The sequence below is a fragment of the Aspergillus pseudonomiae genome, assembly GCF_009193645.1.
Source record: "Aspergillus pseudonomiae strain CBS 119388 unplaced genomic scaffold BDV37scaffold_57, whole genome shotgun sequence".
NCBI lineage: Eukaryota > Fungi > Ascomycota > Eurotiomycetes > Eurotiales > Aspergillaceae > Aspergillus > Aspergillus pseudonomiae.
This window is the reverse complement of record NW_022476049.1, coordinates 1-21,493: the sequence shown is the minus strand read 5'-3', so window position 1 is coordinate 21,493 and position 21,493 is coordinate 1. Positions and strand designations below refer to the sequence as shown.

The 21,493-nt window shown below is 49.2% G+C and overlaps 5 protein-coding genes across 5 annotated transcripts; 1 reads left to right on the top strand and 4 right to left on the bottom strand.

Moving 5' to 3' along the window:
• Window positions 1-11: 11 nt before the first annotated feature.
• BDV37DRAFT_167655 (exonuclease V) lies at window positions 12-2,303 on the bottom strand. The gene is made up of 2 exons (XM_032079279.1): window positions 1,774-2,303; window positions 12-1,691 (listed from the first exon to the last, which is right to left on the bottom strand). The coding sequence occupies exons 1-2, from the start codon at window positions 2,135-2,137 to the stop codon at window positions 205-207; spliced, it is 1,851 nt and encodes a 616-aa protein (XP_031939228.1). The 5' UTR covers window positions 2,138-2,303; the 3' UTR covers window positions 12-204.
• Window positions 2,189-3,845, bottom strand: BDV37DRAFT_167635 (Mpv17/PMP22 family protein). The gene is made up of 2 exons (XM_032079278.1): window positions 2,942-3,845; window positions 2,189-2,878 (listed from the first exon to the last, which is right to left on the bottom strand). The coding sequence occupies exons 1-2, from the start codon at window positions 3,490-3,492 to the stop codon at window positions 2,470-2,472; spliced, it is 960 nt and encodes a 319-aa protein (XP_031939227.1). The 5' UTR covers window positions 3,493-3,845; the 3' UTR covers window positions 2,189-2,469.
• A 354-nt stretch (window positions 3,846-4,199) lies between these two features.
• Window positions 4,200-6,534, bottom strand: BDV37DRAFT_295708 (MFS transporter; the record flags this gene model as incomplete). Its single annotated transcript, XM_032089956.1, has 3 exons — window positions 5,762-6,534; window positions 5,458-5,712; window positions 4,200-5,392 (listed from the first exon to the last, which is right to left on the bottom strand). Exons 1-3 carry the CDS (start codon window positions 6,120-6,122, stop codon window positions 4,200-4,202), a joined length of 1,809 nt encoding a protein of 602 aa, XP_031939226.1. The 5' UTR covers window positions 6,123-6,534.
• A 2,883-nt stretch (window positions 6,535-9,417) lies between these two features.
• Window positions 9,418-10,601, bottom strand: hhtA (histone H3). The gene is made up of 3 exons (XM_032079277.1): window positions 10,283-10,601; window positions 10,062-10,169; window positions 9,418-10,001 (listed from the first exon to the last, which is right to left on the bottom strand). Exons 1-3 carry the CDS (start codon window positions 10,305-10,307, stop codon window positions 9,724-9,726), a joined length of 411 nt encoding a protein of 136 aa, XP_031939225.1. The 5' UTR covers window positions 10,308-10,601; the 3' UTR covers window positions 9,418-9,723.
• Window positions 10,602-11,014: 413 nt separating this feature from the next.
• BDV37DRAFT_253577 (histone H4) lies at window positions 11,015-12,410 on the top strand. The gene is made up of 2 exons (XM_032082548.1): window positions 11,015-11,140; window positions 11,213-12,410. The coding sequence occupies exons 1-2, from the start codon at window positions 11,131-11,133 to the stop codon at window positions 11,683-11,685; spliced, it is 483 nt and encodes a 160-aa protein (XP_031939224.1). The 5' UTR covers window positions 11,015-11,130; the 3' UTR covers window positions 11,686-12,410.
• The last annotated feature ends 9,083 nt before the right edge of the window (window positions 12,411-21,493 follow it).

The following is a 21,493-nucleotide window of genomic DNA, read 5'->3' as shown; positions in this document are numbered from 1 at the left end:
TATGAGATTGTAATGGCGTACGCCTCTATGATCGTATCATCTGTAAGTCGCCCAAGTCTGTTCAAAGTCCAACCAGATATCTAATCTCAGACACATTAGTAGATACAATAGACCCTTCCATATATAACCAAATACTGGAGACAGATTAATCTCCCAAACGCCGACCAATGCCTTAACCCTGTACAAAGTCTAGATCTAGAATGGTTAGACAGCCAGCGAAGACGATCTTCTCCTTCGCTTCGTAAATGCCAATTCGCGCTCTTGACGCCAGGAACACTCGTCACGAAACTCGCAGATCCGGCATTTCCACGCATCCATGACTTCGACACCTCGTGGGTTACGCTCGCCACGCCACCATTCCATCTGATCAGATAGATAGGCTGTCATCGTCGTAGGGTCAAAGAGAAAAGACCGGCTGCCCAGCACCCGCGACTGTGCTTCGGTGGTTGGGGCTGATGACAGGTATCGCGCGGTAAGAAGAGGCGATAGCACGGTCGGATAAGGCTCAAGTAAGCCCGGCTGAAACTCAGAAGGGATCGAGGGTGCCACGGAGACTGGTGTCGAATGAGCGGGTGGGAGGAAGGTGAGCCGGAGTTGGTCTTTCATTAGCTTCCAGAGGCTGGTCAGGTCGTTATGCGCAAGAAGAATACTGGTCGAGTCCTGGCTGCCAGGAGGTGTAGAGTCCGCCCCTTGCGATGCGCGTTGTCCAGCCGCATCTTCCGGAGTGAGAGTGAAGTCAGATTCAGACTCTGGCGAGGAGCATGTATCGAAGAATTGGTCATTGAGACCGCCTACTTCGGCTATAAAGGTGGCGGTGAACGGGCGCGTGGGATCCAGGTCATAGCGCGAGGCAAGTAGTTCGATGGACACATCGTCACTGGTAGCAAGCCGATTGAGCATATGATAATACATCTGAAGTTGAAGCAGTGTCGGCCGGAACGACGAACTCTTCACAGTGGGAACGGGGGCACTAGCTCGGGTCTTGACGTCTGTCATGTATATTCGGGGCAAATTGAAAGCCTCTGAGGAAGATTCACTGCCGATTCCGGAGTCATCTAGGCTTTCTTCTTCCTCGCCATTCCAGGAAAGGTCAGAGAGCCGTTTGCCACCCTGCGATGGCGACAACAGGTAATCCGAAAGCGACATTTGATACTCGGGCAGCACAGCCCTCGACGCCTCCACGTCGGCATAGTACGACGCGGCCGTCGCTTCAAGCTCTGGGTCCGGACACTCATAGGAGAGCTGATCAATGACCCCATTCACCAGCTCGCCATCCACCAGCCCCCATACCTCCAGCTCCCGAGTCATACCATACTCCCTCAATGTCCGCAACCCTTGTATGATATTCCATATCCTCAGCGCCAGCGCGTCTTCTTTAGTTGTAATCTCCACCGGGACCGTCATATAAATCTCATCCTCTAACGTCTTATGTATCGTAGTCCCCTTCTTCATCGCCGCAGTTCTCCTCTTCCTCCCAAACTTAGTCAACGTATACCAATACTGCAACTCGCACCACGCCGGCGAGATCAAATCCGTGACCGAAAACGCTTTATTGGGCGGTTTCCGAAACCTCTCGATCGGCGACCGGTCATCTGCAGCAGGATCCGTAGCACCGGTAGTCCATTCTCTCTCACGAGCTATATCCCTCTCGCGCTGCTTCGTACGGCCCTCAGTAGAATCCGGATGCTCTACTAAACGCTTCGTCAGACCGTCAGCGCCTCACAACAAACCCAGAGCACCAAAGCCAGGAAGAAAGAAAAAAGGGGGCAATACCAAACGCGGCGCCGCCATTGCTCGCCATCTGACCTGCTCTCTCCGCAGCGGGACTCTGCCAAGCCCTTGAAACCTGCCATACAGGCTTTTGCCTCCCCAATACCTTGGGCGTCCGAGGACTCGATGGAGCGACATGGCAGTCTTCGATGTCGCCTACGGCGCGGTTTGTCTCCTTCGCGGTTGGTGTGGTTATCAATGGTTGGGGCGGTGGTGTCGCGTGGAGAGCCGCGTGTTCCGTGACGGCTTGTGTGAGTAGTTCGTTCAAGATTTCTTCTTCATCCGGTGTGAAGTCGGATCCGTAATCGCTGCTATTGTCGGAGATTGTATCTTTCATTAAACGTTGGGAGGACTGCGGGCAGGACATGCCTGCGATCCTGTCGAGAGTTCATGTCATTGTGATGTGGAAGTGGCGAGGCCGTGGTTGATAAGGTATCGGTTATGATATCCCGTCACCGACTGGACGCGATCTTTCAGGAAGACGGAATTTGGGTACGCAGAAGTAGAATAACAAGAATGAGAGATCGCGGTGTGTCTATAAATCGCTATTTTTCATAGTCTATCAAGGGCGCTGCAAACACACGCTATCTATAATCCATCCAAACCCACCCAATGCCGCCATATCTAAATCTATATACAACAAGGGAGAAAAAGAACTCAAAGGGGTATAGGAAAAAAGACATCCAGCTAAGAATAGAACTATGCCTTCAGCGTCGCAGGGGCACCGACACCAATCTGCGAAGCCGCTGCTTCAGCCAACTCATTAGCCTCGACTTCTCGCGCCGCCTTCTGGTTCAACCAGCTGAGATACGTCTGCCATCCGACCGCAATAACTCCAGAGAATATATTCCGGAACTGAGGCGGCACGTACATGAAGCTGAATGCGGTGACTGCGGGCCACAACTTTGCGCTGTTGGTGATGCTCACTGGAAGCGCCTTCTTCAGACGCTCCCAGGTCTCCTCGAAGGTCGCACCAGAGAGCAACGAGTGGACACTGAAGAAGTAGGTGTTGAAGACGGGTGTGAAAACGGCCTGTTGCACGCAGACCTTGGTGAGGATCGAGAGGAACTTGGAGGTGAAATTGAAGTGGTGGTGAAGGAACATGAACCTATTGTTCATTCATTAGCATATTGACCCGTTATGCCAAAGCTCAGGACTGGGAATAGCATACCAGGTATACGACGGGATACTTGATCCTGCGCCCACTGTCAAGTGCCGCAATGTCCTCCACGGGTCATATCCTCCTCCCGATGTCGCGGCGCCATTGTCTTCACTCTCTGTCTTTGACGCCGACTCTGATTTTTCTCGGGCTGTATCCTTCACCGATTTGCTATCCGAAGGAAACAATAACTGTGCGCTCAAGTCACCGAATAGGTACACGACAATCGAGCTCCAGAATTGCGTCGCATAAGGCCTTCTTTCCTGAACCCGCGAATATGACCGTCCGAGCTTGCCAAGAGGCCCCTCCACGATAACGTCACGCAGCGATCGAGATCTGGCACCGGCGGGGACTGTACGCGGGGTGGGGGAGGGACAGGAGGGTTGCGTCGATGAGGAAGGAGTGGCTTGGGATTGAGCGTTCTGGGGGGGTACGTTCTTCTCGGGGCTCTTCGGCGATGAGCTGGTAGATCGATTTCCTTGAGGCCGTATGCGAGATGGCAGATGGGACCGCGAAGATAGCGTTGGCCGTTTGCCCAGCTGGGCAACAAGTGTATGTCTCATATTTTTCGTTGTGCTGTGCTATAGGAATCTCGCAAATGGATAGGAAGGCGATCAACCGATAACCATAACAAGCCTGTTGAGAATAGTCCCGAGTGACGTGTCGAAGCCCAGGAGCCGCACACGAACAGCAGCACGGTCAGCAAAAAATAAGGCACATCATGTTGAGTCAAAATTGAATCAGCGCAGGAGATTTATTCCGCCATCAGCGCTGTCGGCACTGCGTCTCAGCCGAGGGTCGGCGGAGGCAAGCCTTTCCGATCGGAGACACCATCTATTGGCCCTTAAGTCCGAGATAAGATACCAACGTCGAATCATTCACGATGCAATGATCAAGTATATTCTCTCTATGCATACATACATACACCAGATCGGATTCCAACTCCACGGTCTATAATGCAAGCAAACACAAAAAATTATGCAATGGCACGCCGGGTATATCAACATGAAACAGTCGTCTAAATAATATAAGAATAGAGCCCTCGGACAAGGACTCAATGCATCGACACAAACTTTTTCTCTTCCATCACGCGCATCTCACATCAACACGTCGAGTGCTGTCAAACAAACGGGTATAAGGATAAAGGGGGGTAATAGATACTAAAAATTATCGACATAGTCGGTATCGGTATATGTAAAATGTCGGGAATGTGAAGACCTTGAAGGGTGGCTGCGCAATAATCCTTCGGTAGGGACTACACGAGTCAATTTCATTTGAAGGACTCGCGAGTATGAACGCGGTCGATATCATATGGGTTCCCGTCATAGATCGACTGACGCGCAGAAGCAGCGGTCCGAACCGATGACTTAGTGCGAACTTGTTGCACCGGCGGCAGCTCGCCAACATGCGAGTCGCTTTCATCATCGCTACTATCGGACACCTCAACACCAGGCGCCTCCGTGCGGTCATAGGCATGTTCTATTTCCTTGCCGTCAGGCCCACCCTGCTGTTGCTTAATCTGCTGCGCCATCTTGCGCATAAAGGCATCGGATTCGGCGGCGTACTTGCAGCGCATGCGGATCTTGGGGCCGTAGATATAGAACAGGAACGGGAACGGGACACATGCAAGAGCCAGGAAGGCAGGAATGGTGGATGCCCAATGAATGCCAAGGTCGCTGTACATATACGTCGTGAAAAGGGGGAAGACGGCACCAAAGACCGATCGCAAAACTGAGTTTGCTGCCAGGACCGACGCGGCGAAGATGGTATATGTGTCAATGAGGTAGGTCAGGATACTCAAGAACACCAGAACCATTCCAAAACCGAAGGGGGCTCCTGCCGCGACGCAGGCCATCCAGTGGACGGATGGGTAGTTCGTCCAGGCAAACCAGAAGAGACCGATGGGAATAGCGAGCGAAGCAATCATGCACGGTGGGAGACGTGCTTCGGGGGGAGCGAACCCTCCGTGTTTTTCGTCAGTCTTGACGTACCGCTTGTTGTCGAAAATGCTGTATGCCACAGCAGCCAGCATCCCGATCATGATACCAAGGAATGGAAGGCTGCCCACGCCCTGGTTCCATCCACGGACCATCTGGAACACAATTGGGTAGGCGGCGAAGAGCATATACAAGGTGCCATACACAATAGCCATGTACAGAGATAACAAGAACACGATAGGCTCCCGGAAGAGGAGGATCCAGGGACGCGACAAGGCGGTGCCGAACGCTTGCTTGAGACTGACCTTGCCCTGGTCGATGTCCAATTTGCTGAGATAGACCTTACCGGTAATCTTAGACAGTCTCTCGGCGCGACGACGAAGAAGAACCGGTGCATATGTTTCAGGTGTGAACAGGGAGGCCACGATCCAAACAAAGCCAGAAAAGGCTCCCAAGAAGCCCATCACCCATCTCCATCCGGCATTCATTCCCAGGAAACCTCCGATGATAGGGCCGAGAACGGGGCCTATATGAAAGATCAGTCCCAGAACATTCCCAGAATACAAAGCAACAGAATAAAGAGAACCCTACCCAGAAATGGAGCAGCCGCAAAAAGACTCGTCGCAACACCTCTCTCTTTAGCAGAGAACATGTCGGCAATGACACCTCCCGCATTGGTAAGAGGGGAGGAGCCAAATGATCCAGCGAAAAATCGAAGGATGATCAGAGTCTGGATGTTCTGGGCGCCAGCGCTTCCACAGTTGAAGGCAGTCAAAGCGAGGTAAGTGATAAAGAAAATGATCTGACGGCCGAACATTTCACTCAGAGGAGCCCAGAGCAGAGGTCCTATTCCGGTCAGTTGAAGAAGATATTCGCGAAAGAGCAAAAGACATACCGATGGCAAAACCAAGGACGAAGAGCGAAACACCCAGGGTAGAAACTTCGGTACCGACGTGAAACTGCTGTCTGATCTGAGCAACACCACCGGTATAGGCTGATGAAACTAGCGCAACGGCCAGGGTCGAAATGGCAGCAAGCATAGTGATGAACCATTTCGTGCTACTGGCGAACTGCATAGGGTTCCGTGGATCATTGGGGAGCCAGGTGACAGCATATGGATCCTCTTCTGTTCCTGAACCCGGATACGGATGATCGATGACTTCCTGGGTCACGGCTCCCTGATCCATAACCATGCGCCAATATGGAATTTTCCGGCTCATGGGCGACTCGCCGAGAGCCCCCTTCTCGTTCGACATGGTGGAAGAAGCTGTGTTTCGTATCACAATGAGGACAGTGAACAACGGCGGTTAGGAGTAGGAGACGGTGTCGTGCGACTTGGTCAAAGAGACGGACAAAGGGCGGCTACAGCTGAAGTCTCTCGCGTATTAATAGAGCAAACAAGTGCTGCTGTTTGTTATCAGATAGGATGATCCCTGTCCAGGATACTATATTGGCCGAATGCGGTAAGTGTATTCCGTATCGTCGGCGGTATTGAAATTCAAGGTGTGGGCAACCAAGAATGTCGATCAGGAAAATTAAAATAAAATCAAGATTAAATCTATTAAAAGGTTAAGGAACGGTACCACACAAATCCAGGGCCGGAAAAAGTAGGATTGAAAGGGACATTAGAGATCTATATATACATCTGGGTCTAAAGAAATTTTTTTCCCTTTGCTTTAGTGACAGCGTCAGTTTGTAGTAATTTGCCTCGGATCTAAGCCGGTCTCAGGTCCCTCTGGTACGAAACAAAGCTGCAATTTAAAGGAATGGGGCCAAATGCACCCGAGTTCTGAGCATTATTTGCCGTTATGCAGCGCATACACTGGTCGCCTTGGACGGAGTGGATCCGAAGACCCATCTGTTAAAAGCTCTGGATCCATGGGCTAACCGTGTGCCTCGTGGCTTAGGGAAATTATCCAGGAAAGTTTTTTGATTAGTCGAGTTTATTCGTCGGGTGTATGACTCTTTGAGAGAGTGCTCCGTAGGGCCATTTTCTTGATTACAGATGCATGTGTGAGTTGTGAAGGATCATAAAATCGTACATAAGACATCGTCAGTGACGTCTTATCTATCCAATCTAAGGTGGGCATGCTCTCATCTCAGATTATTCGAGTGAGGGGGAAGTTGCATCACGGTGTCGAAATCGCTCGATAAGAGCAGGTGACCGAATGACTCGTCGGCCCGATTATTTCATCAGCCGCATCAGGATGTCAACCCGTCACTCTCTGCACCCATAAAATCTCCCGCTTCGGATTAGAATATCTTTTCGTATCCGATTTCAGCCACAGTTCATAGACTGACTTTAGTTGCTGATAAGGCCACGACCACATAGCATGATTGCCTCGTATTCATAACGTAAAGGGGTTCATTACTAGTATATCCCAATAATATTCTGTCGGGATCTTCCACACGAACAATGTTCCTGGACCTCCTCCCAGGTTTCCATGTTCTCAATACCGTGGCCCATAAAACTAAGCATCGGCTACTCTTCTTGTCATGGGCCCTTGGCAAGTCGTGATATCCGGCTAGGGACGATCATCTACATGCTAACGCCTCGGATCTATTCCCTATATATGAAAAAGGTTTAATCGGGATCTCCTACGAAGCGTAGTACCAACTATCTAAGTGCATATTTACAAAGAAACCCATCATCAGGGGACGTTAGCCTCAAGGCTTCAAAGTCTGTTGGGGACTCGGCGTGCCCGTCTTGGACCCACAAGCGCGAGTCCATAATCCCAAAGCGGTTTAGCCCCGGTACCACTAAATCATTCTGGGCCTTTTCGAGCCACCCTAGAATCTGACGGTAATTGCCCTAGGTCCCGGTGTATGCTTGAGTTGCTGCATAAAGTCGGAGAACGATGGGTCGTGCCTTATACTTTATGCTGACCCAAGATACAACCTAGAGTCTTGGATGATCAGCCATCTGTCCCTCATGTGACATGACAGGTCGATAAGCGCGACAGGCTGTGTTAGTCTCCATCTGTATTTGCAGATATCTTACTTTCGAACTGGAAGGATGCATATTCGTGCGCCCACTTCTTGCCGCCTTGTCTGTAAGGCAACAAATCTATATGTCGACTCGATAGCGGCGGTGCGACAGGGATTTATTATTCGCTACGATTAATCCTGGTGCCTTCGGCATGGGATGTAATTAGATATGCTACCTGGTTAGTCGGTAGTGGCCTGCCATTTACCTGGTAATAGCAAGTTGTACGGTTGTTGCATCTACATGTCAAATTGCGGGTTATATATCTACGTACATCCAAACCTAAAGTACCCTTTGTCAAGATCTCATATTCATCTAGCATAAAACCTAAACGATATATTATGTACTAATATCATATATCCTGTCTTGATCTTCCTTAACATCCCCATTTTTTTTTCATCCTGCTCATAGATCAGGCAACACCGGTGAAGTTAAGCCCTGCATCCTAACCACCAAACCCTCTAACCACATCTAACATACAACGTACAGCCCATCCACTCTGCACTCTAACAAGACACTTAGAACCCAAACCCAGAAAATCAAAAGAGCAACCTACTACGCCATGGAATCCAACAACAACCCAGTCAGCAAGCACCAACCAGTCTCCTTCACCAGCCAACCAACAAACAAGATAAGGAAAACCCAGAAAGAGCCTCGGCAAATTCCCAACTCACGACAGAGCCCCCATCTAATCAAAGAAAAACGCACGCCATCTTACAAATACAGATCCCAATTCCCAGCTACCCAATCTAACTATGATGCTACTAGTTACTTTTCCGCCGATAGAGTGTTTCATATCTCGTTTCGCTGTCCGACCGAGACACGGGACTTGGCCGCAAAGACTTTGAACCACCACGTAAGGGGTTTCGGGCTCGGAATAGGAACCGGTCGCTGCGTAAGATGCCGACAGAATAGTTGATGATAAGAATAATCATTAAATCTTGTAATACATAGGCAGAGGATATTGCAAATGATGTGATGTCGTGTTCTTTTGTAGCTATTGGTTGTCTGGTTTTGATAGACTTATTACGCAAACGTGATGCCTCCATCGCGATCGGTCTGTCGCTTGTACCCCTCCACTCCCCTCCCCTTAATGGAGAATAGAGGGGTTTTAGAGGTGCGGGTATACAATATGTAATAAGCCGTATTCTGTATACGTAATTCTGGAAATATACCAGAAAGCTGAGGCCTATCTATGAGCCCCTCTTGTTCTATCCCAAGGTCGGGACGGTATGGAAGTACCAAGTCATAATGCTGCATCCAGAGTCACTACTTCTCTCTTTAACAGCTGCACGGTCGCAAACAACCATCTCAAAGAAAGGACTAGCCTGAAGTCGAGGAAATAAACATAAATATTCCAAAATATCCAGTAGACATGGTAGAAGGAGAACTTATATTGGCGGTATACTGGACGCTCTGTGAGCACCAACCCAGCGATACCACCGGTACACGCTCAACAGGTCACGGTCGCGTCGCAGAAAGCCCGACCGCGACCATAACAAGAATTCTTACAATTAGGAACAGCGCGAGGTAAGTCACGGCAGGAATGAATTGGATTATTCGTCATAGAATCTGCATTTCGAATCTATGCCATCCGGTGGCAATTCACGGAGAATACCACTTGGTCAAGTAAAATTTCTTAATGTACATACCCGGATGCATCCCATGAGATCCAACCCATTCAGCCGCGTCGTCGGCAGCCTACTATTTATTGTGCAGCAAAACGAAAACTAATCCCAGTGCCGAAACCCATTGATATTCGCAAATGAAAAAACAGAACCCATCATGTATCGCCAGTCGTGAAAAAGAAATAAAACCCCTAATCGCCTACCCAGAGACAACCAGAAAAACCGGACTCATTAGAGAATAATCTAAGAGCGCTCACCACGGAGACGGCGGGCGAGCTGGATGTCCTTGGACTGGATGGTGACACGCTTGGCGTGGATAGCGCAGAGGTTGGTGTCCTCGAAGAGAGAGACGAGGTAGGCCTCAACGGACTCCTGAAGAGCACCGATGGCAGAGGACTGGAAGCGAAGGTCGGACTTGAAGTCCTGGGCAATTTCACGGACCAGACGCTGGAAGGGGAGCTTGCGGATCAGAAGCTCAGTGGACTTCTGGTAGCGACGGATCTCACGGAGAGCGACGGTACCTTTTCATGACTGTTAGTGAAATGCGATATAGTGTGATTTGCCACTCAAGATAAACTTACCAGGCTTGTAACGGTGAGGCTTCTTGACACCTCCGGTGGAGGGAGCAGCCTTACGGGCGGCCTTGGAGGCGAGCTGCTTACGAGGGGCCTTGCCACCAGTGGACTTACCTGGATGGATGTTAGTGATGATGATTCAAGACGCGATATCACTCTAGGGGGGACGCGACCCTGACGCGGGGCGACGACGCCACAAGAGAAAGGACGGTAAGGTTAGGACTTACGGGCAGTCTGCTTAGTTCTGGCCATCTTTAGAGATAAGGTTTGATGGGATTAGTCGACTTTGAGATGAAAATAGATAAAAGTCGATGGTTGTCGATGATAAAGTGTTGGCGGATGAGGAGATGAAAGAAGGATGGAGGAGGCGGGTGGGGGAAGGTATTTGTAGTAAGCGAAGGGCGGGTGGTGATCTGATGGCGTTGGCAGCAATTTGGGTGGCCTTAGCGTCCTTTCCCTTTGATCGAAAAAGCGCTCGGAAAGCAGCACACCATAAGCCGTGATTTCGGGGGTCACTTTTCGCTGCAGAATCAAAGGGTTCCCTTGCGGGCGGTCAGGAATCCGGCGCCCAAGGCAGGAATGGATTGTGGCCCGTGCGTTAAGCGAATGACGGACCAATAGAATCGCAGGATCACAGATCTAGCATGTCGCTCTGCCACCTCTTGATCCCAACCACCGGCGGGGTATGTGAATTAATCCAGTAGATCCGAATGATAGTTGGTATGTTCAGAAATGTCTCTGATCTTTTTTGATCCTTGATCTCAGTGGTTGAGAGGCATTCCGTGAGGATCAAAGTTGATCATAGCGGAATCATCACTTCTCGGTCACGTTGCCGACAGATCAAACCCGGCGGGAGGATCCTTGCTGCTGATTGGTCGATCCCCTTGCTAGCGCGTGATTCCAATGCCCTCCCCGCGCTCTTCCTTCTCCTATACAAATATCACCCGTCCCATGGCAGCTGTCCCAATCTTTCCCTTCCCATCTCTCTCTCATCTGTCATCCAATTAACAGCCTACCTCTCCACATTTCCTCACTCAACCTTAAAAACCAAGTTAACTCTTAATCAATCATCAATATGTCTGGCCGTAAGTCTTTCCCCTGCAGTGAACATCCAAGGCGTGATCGGGATCAATGATTAACGCGTTTCTCTACAATAGGTGGAAAGGGTGGAAAGGGTCTCGGAAAGGGTGGCGCCAAGCGTCACCGCAAGATCTTGCGTGACAACATCCAGGGTATCACCAAGCCCGCTATCCGTCGTCTCGCTCGTCGTGGTGGTGTCAAGCGTATCTCTGCCATGATCTACGAGGAGACCCGTGGTGTCCTCAAGACCTTCCTTGAGGGTGTCATCCGTGACGCTGTCACCTACACTGAGCACGCCAAGCGTAAGACCGTTACTTCTCTCGACGTTGTCTACGCCCTCAAGCGTCAAGGACGTAAGTTGCCTTTGCTGGTCATCTTTTCCTATCGACCCGTGTCTAACATGTCCATCAGGTACCCTCTACGGTTTCGGTGGTTAAATGCTTTCTTTTCTCGCCTTTTGTTTTTAGCCATCCTGCGCGGTCGGCGCGTCGGTTGTCCTTCCGCAGCAGTGACGCGACGGGTTGCTTTTTCGGGTTGGTTTACGGTATGACTGGGACGTTGGGGTGTTATTGATCTTTTACCATGGGTCTCTGGGTTTGCTTTTAACGTATTTTACTTTACTATTGCGCGTCCACTACTGGGTCTGCTAGTGTTCGTGATTGAAATTTCTGTATCATAGCGGCCTTCATGCTATCGGCTGGTACCTCTAGAACCATCGCGTCATGAAAATGCGCGGTCTGGTATGAATACGAACGCTTGAAAAAAAGATGAAAACAATATCGTGATCGCTTGCGTGTCTGTGTAGCTGTCTGCAAATGTTTGTTGTGCGTTGTCCATTGTCGCGTGTTTACCGTACGCGTCAGTGGTGTGTGTGGGACTGAGGCTATGGGGCGACCTGTATCTCCGCGCTTCCTGTTTCCACCAGTATGTATGATGATAGCTAATCCTAAATCACTTTGATTGCTTTGAGTATTGTGTTCTGTTGTGATTATATGTAGCTTGCTCTGTAGCTTACATCTGGACCCTTGACCCTTCTGGAAGATTACGGGGTTTATGCGGTTGTACTTGGGTCTTCATCACTCCCAGTGCGACTTCGATACGGCTTCCTTGGAGTGTGCAGCGCGTAACGTGATGTCGTACTTATGAGTTCTACTCTTCTTGGATATTGGATGTAACTTGGTTGTGTAGGTACGTTAGTAATTGTTTGGGTATATCTGTTGTTGATGTAAGGTATGGTGTACGTACAAGTGGTGGTATGTACCAGTGGTAGTATATATATCTACAAGTTTGGCATTGATCTACTTACAATCGAAGCACACACCAATGAATCGCCACCAGAGATTAGAGAGTCACAAAAGCATATGAAGCAAGATAGTCAGTAGTAAATTATCACATAAAGCCATTAGTTGATATAAAACCCACGCCACGCATATAAGATCACTGAAATCATGCTTTGAAAGTCACGTTCGTCAGGAGCTCGACATGAGCTCGGGTCGAGTTGAACCCCGGGTAGGGTTGAACCCCCGGCCAGGCCGGTGGCCTGAACCCCCAGGCGAGGTTCGGCCTGCTTCTGTGGATTCAGCTTGGACACCAAACCATTTTAGGCACGATGGATCACGCTCCACGGTACATAAATACAGCCAGAGCACCCCCAAGCTACAGCTTAATCCAACAAGGGCCACACCCTGTGTCCGCCTCAGCTCCAACCAGCCAGAACCCTGTCACCGTCCCCGCTGGCTGGGACAAACTCGTCAAGGTATGCACTGAGCAGTTTCCATTCGATGTGTTCAAATGATGTTTCTGTATAAAACGTATTTGCTACTTCAGAGCCTTACGGCCATGAGACCAACAATCACCTATACCCTGATGAACAACCAACGCGTCAATGCTATATTCCTGCATCCGCACATGAAAAAAGTGTGTACATAGCTAATCTGAACTGTATTACTAGGTCTAGCTCGCCTCCTGCCACCCCCAGACTGACCACATCGGTCGCCCTGGCTACATTAACACTGTCACCATCTCTGCCCGATGAACCAAGAGACTTGGCACGGGCTGACTTGTGCTGTGTCATGATTAGGTGACATTTTTTTTTTTTTTTTTTTTTTTCCTCTTACGCCCGAATCGTACATGCGACCAGCCTCGACCCACTCGATGCACGTTGGACGAGCAGTTATATCAAGGCCCAAGAGAGATACCACGACACAGATATCCAGCTGAGAACGTGTGGCTTGCTCATCTGATGCCAGGCACTGACCCTCGCCGTTGGAATCATCACCGTACCGCGATCACTCACGAACGCAACGCGAAAATACACAGCCGCAACCCCACCAAGGTACGCGTGACGATGCAAAAGCGCGTTGGGTTATTCTAATCCTCACGCGTGTCTGCACCGAAATGCCGTTGTACCGGTAGGCTACACACACTGAGATGCTGTCGCACCGCGCCGGTGGCATACGTAATACCTTGAACGTACTCCTCCCCTAGTATCTCATCGTCTTTAAGTTGAGGTTCCCTCGTACTCGCTAGCTTTTACTGAGGTTCCGGATACGCCTCCATTACAACCGAGGACTCACATACAAGCTCTGCAGAACATTGTTGAACCACGTGTGAGAGACTGAATACCACAGGTCTCGATAAGTCTAACGTGCGCTGCCTCGAAATTCCCCACCAGCTATGCTATCCGGCTGGCTCCCACAATTGTGCCATATCATGGCCATGTGCAATTCTCCAAAGGTGCCAAGTTGTCCGCAAATAGCTGAACCTAGCCAAACCGTCACATCCATGGAATGGACATGACCGACCAAGACGTTCTCATGGATAGAGCATTGAGGCAGTTGTGCGAGGTCTTGTGCTGAGTGGTAACGTAGACAGATTGTAAGTGGGCTTGACTATCACTAACCACAGTGACAAACACGGAATGTCATGCCTGGAATTTAGTAAATTTGCCATGTGCTAATGCATAACATAACCTCGAATGACTTATGAGATGCTTCGCACAGAATAGGCAACTGGGCTGGAAGATATAACCTACCTATGGACTCCGCATCCGGGTGTTCCATTCAACCTAGGCATTGGCAGCCTTCTGTCCATCACAAGAAGCTAACACGACAAGCATTGTGCCACTGACCTTGTAACAATACGCGTCTGGCTCTTCCACCCTACATAGGGTCTATAAATCCAACTGGGATGATCGCCAGAGTTCATTCTACTATGACTGGACCCGTGTTTATAGAAATAGGCCAGCCAGTAAAGGTGGCCTAGAGAGTAAGCAAATCATGCAGCACACGAAGAGAAACACACCAGCACAGAGAAATGGAAGTAACGGGAACAAGAGAATCAACGATGTAACTTCTGATTGCTAAACAGGCTGATTCACACAAATGGATCTGGTACTCTTAAAAGCCGACGCAGTGCTATACTTCTGACTCTGACGACTCCGTAAATGTTGATATGAAAGCTGTTGGCTTGGCACGCCCGTCGAAGAGTGGTATTGGGCACCCCGCAAAGGTTTAATTCAGTTCCCCATATGCAACTTGTCTTCTTCTAGAGCGCAGTGCGACCAATGTGGACGCTGCCATAGCTCCGAGAGACATACAAGGACCAGAACAACCCGGTTGCGGAAGAAAACGAGTCGCCTTCTATGTGATGCAGGTCGAGGATCTGTGCAAACGTGATGGCATGCTCGAAGCTCATCAAGCGCATGCCAAGTTTGTCAATCTATCGCAGATAGCGGGCACCGATGCCTGGAACGAGAGTGTACTCTGCAACGATGTTCCATTACCATGCTCACATAGTTCGTCACAATCTCTGATATTGCTATAGCATATTTTCTGGAAATGGGCGGCTCGGAGATTCATATCCTCAACCCATATATGCATGGGCACGTTGGACCTTGCGTGCATTGGTGGTGAAACTGAGACATGCCCAGGACTGGCAGCATCGAATAATGGATCTTGGAGTAGCTGCGATGCTTATGCATATGAGCCAGTTGGACTGCTTGATGGGACAGAATAGTGGGCCTGCCACAGTGTCGTGAGATCTTGTGCTGAGGTCGCTTCATCCGGACCCGGAGTCACCGCGTGAAGTAGGACCGCCGAGCAGAAACCGGAGAAACAGGAAGCTACTCTCCTGTGCATTTGATACCGGATCGGGGACATTGATAGAGAGGGACATTGGGAGGGAGAGTGAGATCCAGGCTAACTTCCCAGAGTACTGCTGTATCCCCGTTCAAGCGGCTAACATGCTCAATATTTCAAGACCCCCGGCACGTGGAAGAGCTAGCACAACTGCAGGGTCATTGCATGGGCTGCTCGTGATCCCCGAGGTCGGCTGGCATAGGAAGGCACCATGATACATCAACCTCGAAGCGACAACCTGAGGCGCAGCAGTGGATGCCAAGGGGGACGTTTGGAGGATTGCTTCCGCCTGTGCTGCGTTGAAGCGGTCCTAGTGGGGCTAAATCTTTCATCAATAGTAAAGGACCATATACCTAGTTGGCTCTGTGATTAGGGAGCTTGCCGCGGTAGGTTAGCTTCGACTGCACAGTGTCGTTTACTACAGCCATAGCCTAGTCCTGCGCAGCAACCGCATACAGGATCTCCCCGGTCATGGTGAATTTTTCCTAGGCCGTTGGTCTACTGAGCTCACTGGCGTACTTTCTGGTCTGGCGTGGAGGCTGTTTTTACTCCCTTTACAGATATCGCAAGTTAGTCACCCGGAGGAGTGGCTCGGCGAGGAACCTTCTTTCATTATGGCAGAATCGAAACCAGCTTTCCGACGCTCTTCGATATCGATAATCATGGATAGAGTGCTGAAGTCGGATCCTCCAGATGACTGGCGTGGCTGATGTGCAACTACTGAGCAGCACAGGAAACCTAAGCGAAGAAGCGACAGATAGACGACGAGTGTGTTGCTAATTTCTGGATCTGATACTGGATGACGTCTCCATGATACATGTCTGATGGCACGGTGATCATCACTATGGCACCATGGGTGGCTACAAGTACACGTGGATAAATTCTACATAGACGCCCATATGCCCTGACAGCAGGTTACGATGTACTAATTTACGTCCTCAGGTCGTCAGAGAGGAGATTTCCCATCACCCTAATGATATTGCACATGCTAGCACCTTGAGCAGATTGTTATGAGCCAGACCAATATTTGACAGGCGCGAGTTTCATGGACTTCAGGCTCATTACTTGTTCCTGACATATGAGGAATTCACAACTTGATCAACGTCACATCCCAATTCTTCAGTGCAAGCAAATGCCACAGATGAAGCTGCCGTGACCGACTGACAGAATCCTATAACGGACACCTATTTTCGTTGGTTTATATAGAATAATTCGCTGCACTACGCGGCAGAGACTGTTTAGCCTGTTCATTCATAGACAATATGAGATCTCTATATTAATATTGTATATGAGCTATCCAAAGCTTTTGTATATCTACTTTCGTATATCAATCTCCTATAATCCTACAGCTGGTGCTTTGAGATAGATTGAGGGACATTCGTCACATTCCTATCTTACCCAAAAACATGTTCCCTCCAGTAACCTTATCCCACTCGAGTTGTGAGAACGATATCCCACATTTCTCAGATTCACTAGGCGAGAAACCTCCGCTGTATCAGATACAGCGGATGGGATGTCCGTCCGTCCGGTACCAAGTAGCACCTCGATCCTCATGTTGACGTCAAAGGTGGCTTTCTCTTCCAGCAGCTATACCAGCAAGGCCTCCACCCAGCTAGGTGTCAACCTGCCCGCGTAAGTGCGGGTACCTATTCAGCCGAGCACCGTCAGGGAGTGACGATAGCTCTGAACGTATGAAATGCTCATCATGCTCCAGACCGTGGTTCAACAAAGACGTCTCGTATTGTTCATCTCAAAACCGGGATTGGTTGACACAGGTAGGTCACGCGACACATATATCTGCCCACTAGCCATGGCTCTTCTCATGAGTCAGGAAGCTCCAGTAGCTTCCAAAGGCCAGTTGAGCCGCGTCAGTGCATTGCTGATAGGCTCGTCTGTATGGAAGTTAGTCGCCACGCTGAGGCTTCTCTCAACGAGCCATCGCATTGTCGGGTAGGTCTTCTACCGTGCTAGCATGGTCCTATGACTGCACAAATCAATAGATGTGTATTGGGTGCAACGCCACCTCAGGTGATTGGATTTCTCCTCCTCAGCTTCCCCAGCGTTGCCTTTGCTGCCTCTCTCTCTCTCTCTTTTTTCTCCACCTTTGTTTCTTCGTTCTTTCGTCCTTGCCTCTTTGGTACAACACTCATGACGAAAGAGACCAGGACCACTCATATCTGGCATTTAGGCAGCCGCACTAGCTCAAGGCCCGGACAGTCCGGTGAGGCTGTGAGCAGAGCAGAGTCTGGTTCATACTATACTCGAACAATCAGAGATGAACCGAGGTCCAGTGCACCGGTGACTCAACGGGGTACTGTAAATAATACCGCGATGGAGTGTGAATCAGATCACCTAGTGCATACAGGAATTACGCAAGCGTACTAGGATAGCCATGGAAAGCCGGACCCGAACCGTCCAAGGACAGGACAATATCGTGATAGTAGCTAGTAGCATAACATCGTGGTGGTTGATTTTCACGACGGTCTGTAACTAATAATAGAAGCGGGCCGGTTAAAACCATGCTTCACATGACACGAATGCGTGATCAACTTGAGTTGACATCGAGCAACACCAAAAACCCAAGAATAAATGGATACTGTCTAGAACATCGAGGTCGCTTAGTTTTCTGGACGATGCGAAGTCAGGAAAAATTTAATTCGACGGCAACTGAGTCGTTAGATGGATGGGTTGATAAGAGAGGGTTGGGGGGGTTGTTTAGTGCGGGTTGTCGGTCGCAGTCCAGACCGCGGGAGGGGCTGTGCTCGCTGGTCCAGAACGTCTCTGATTTTCCGTCCCAACTGGGAAGGTCAGGAAGATGCAAGGCATGCATGATGTTTTGTCCACGTTGGGAAGAATGTTCTATTCTGCAAGGGATGCGAAATATTTGATAATAGGAAATGTTCTGGAAGTGTCGATGCTGGAGGCCATGCATGTGACCTGTTGGGGTGATCAATCACAGAACTCAATTGAGAGACATTGACTTGCGTTGATTCTCATCGTGTCTGTTCGTATTGACTCGCTACTACTGCTTTGGAGGGGAAAAAACTTTTTTTTTTTTTTTTTTTTTTTTTTTTTTTTTTTTTTTTTTTTTTTTTTTTTTTTTTTTTTACTGTGATGTTGGTGCTACAGAGTTACAAGTGTATGGTGGAAGAATTACTACAGTGACATGAAAAATTCTTCTTAGTGTGAAAAAAAATGTGTAGCCACATGCGACTCAAGACAAATGAATGATCTGGACAAGCCAACATCTAAGACACGAATGCATATAAAAAAATTTCTCCATCCCACGAATCAGCAGGAAAGTATATTCAGCTTCACCCACATGGTTGACAGAGTCGTGTTTGCATAACGGCCGGAAATGTTTTTCCTTGGGCAGAGATTTTCTTCGGAGATACCCCGTAATAGAGGGGGGGATCGCTAATCAATCTGTCAATGTAACCGTGCCAAAAGTTTTCGCTACTAGGCTCGAATCGGGCCCTACGAGAACTCGGCATGACTAGTAGGGCCTAAAGAGTCCCGTATAAAGTAGGGCTCTCGGCTGTGCAGACCCGTGGGTGCCGTGTTACCGAGAGATCTGATCGACCGGGCCGAATGGAGTGACCCAGTGACTTCTCCCGTTTCCATACTTTTCTTTGCTTCCCACGCAGTTTGGATCTCTAAGCAGACGGTGCTCTGGAAATGCTGATTAATTGATTTGGCGAGTCGGGAAAATCTCGCTTTGTAGGATGCCGTATAAAAACTGCAAAATTATATTACCCTAGTAGGCGTTAGCTCCGACCGGTGAGTTAGTTAGGAGATAGTAAGGGAAAAAAAATTCCCTAGGTTACACTACGCAAGTCAACCGTTGCATTGACAGAATTTTCACAGCTGAGCAAGGGTTTCAGCTGTCGTAAACGTGGCTGATTTAACGGCCGATAGGCTGTCCTCGTAAGTACAACAAAAGTAGAAGACTCAACGAAGGCACGCGGCAGCCAGCGACCAACTTGCCTGTCAACCGCCCACCCCGGGGCACCCCCCATCATCATGATCTAAGTGGACATATGCACTGAGCGCCAATTGGTATGAAAAGCCGATGAAGGGTGAAAAATTTTTTCACTAAGTTCCACACAAATTCCCAAAGAGGATAGATCAGGATACTCTGTATAATTGATAGGTAGGGATCAGACCTCGGGTTCTCAACGAGCCATTTTGCGCACAGACAGCAGATGGACAATCCGTGCCCAAATTTAGAAGGCTTCCAGAAAGCCCATGGAAAACTCTAATCGCGCCGTCGATTGCCAAGCCCCCTTTCCGGGTACATGGGATTCTGAATCTGCAGCCACGTATCAACTGCATGTGGCTTGCATGTTGGTATGACATCCCTGTGTAATAGCGTATTGGTTATTCCGCTCGACACCAAACGCCGATTACCACGTAATTTACCCACAGACCCACTTAGTACTTATCGGGGAAGCTCCTGATTTGCGCTTTCGTTTCGATGAAAACTCGGAATTACCACCCCCACATACCAGACCATTTCATTCACCCTTGCTGATATCCCAACGGACGCCCCACTTGTAGGGTGAGTTCGCTTCAACGGGAAGTGGCTGTGCTTTGAGTTTCCTCCAGCCATTTGGAATCAGGCGACCAATCCCCCTGCAGGATTTCTGCCACATGAGACGCTAGAAGAAAAAATTTTCTTCCATGCATATTCCACGCATCCGATCTGGGTTCTGGCACGTAGGACAGAGCTGTCCCCCGACTCTCCCCGTGAGGCTAGCAGTCCCCATGAGGGTGGTTAAAGTGCTGACTAGTTCGGTTAATACCCCTGCTAGATTATTGCAATCTGCAGTTCACCACCAATAAAATATCTTTCTTTTAGTTTTATTTTATTTTTTCTGTCTCACGGCAATGGATATTCTCAATATACTGTGTTTGGGACTTCGCTTAGCCGGGTTCTCCTTTCCTTTTCCCCTTTTCCCCTTGTTTTCTTTTTTCTTTTTGAAAATTGTCCACTGGGATTTGAGATCGCCTAGATCGAAAGTCATGATGTGATAGATATCCCAGTAGGAGGAAAGGCCCCATATGACATTCCCCATCCCGAGAACCCAAACAGCAGTGGGGCCTTCCGTACTGCTATCATCACATCTGCCGCATAGGGCAACCGTAGCTTGTCAAGTCATTCGCACGGGACATGTCAAACATTGGGAATTGGTCTGAACGCCATGGGGCTATCCAGACAGACCCGCCGGCCGGTACCCGTAATTTGACGACCTTCGAACCCCAGATCACCAATGCCAGGCAAGAATAGACCTCACCACGTATGCAACCCTCCCCTAGGAGATATCGAAAGGCCCAATGCCCTTGCCCCGAGTGATAGCGACATCGGTACTCAGCTCCGGTAGGCAGCTACCATGGCCAAAACCTGAGATAACCTTCCGGCAAGTTAAGTCAATTACGTTGAGATAAAGACTTTGTGTGCTTGTAGATCTTTTGCCACGCGTTTCAGCTGTCGTCTTGCGATGGGTATTTTGTGGGCCTCCCAACGGGTCCGGGGATTGGATCGCTGGGTAGGAGATTTTGGCTTCTTTGAGTATGGCGCGCAGCTCTTGTTTCAACCTCAGTGCGAGATATACGAATCATCTACTTTGAATCGATTACGTCTCTGGCGATGTGGTACTTTTGTGTTCCCCGCTACCTGTGCGGCTGTTCAGCACCGACTGAATGCCGGTAGCCCGACTTGTATCCTTGGTTGTATCGACGGGAGCTTATTCCTAACCGAGTCTAGTTATCTCTGTAGTGATTCATGACTTCTACGCTCGGGCATGGTCCGTAGGAATCGGGGTTCTCCTGCTCCCCGATGATCAATACCTGGAGCATGCATGCCGCAGTTGATGTATCAAGTTTTCCCACGTGAAATTGTCTTCAACTTGCAGGTCGAGAATTTTAATAAAGTTCTTTTCTTTTCTTTTCTTTTTTCCCTGATACACTCGGTTTTCCTCTTCGGAACTAGCGTCAACAACCTCTGATAGCCTACAATAGCCGTGACTCAGATCAGGTAACCGTTCAGCCATGTGCCATGGGCTTGACCTGTCATGCCATGAAGATGCGTCAGCTGACCGGGAAATGAAAGCAAGCAGTCAATGTTGCATGCCCAAGTTGTTGGTTATTATCTAGCAGGCTTTTTTTTTTTTTTTTTTTTTTTTTTTTTTTTTTTTTTTTTTTTTTTTTTTTTTTTTT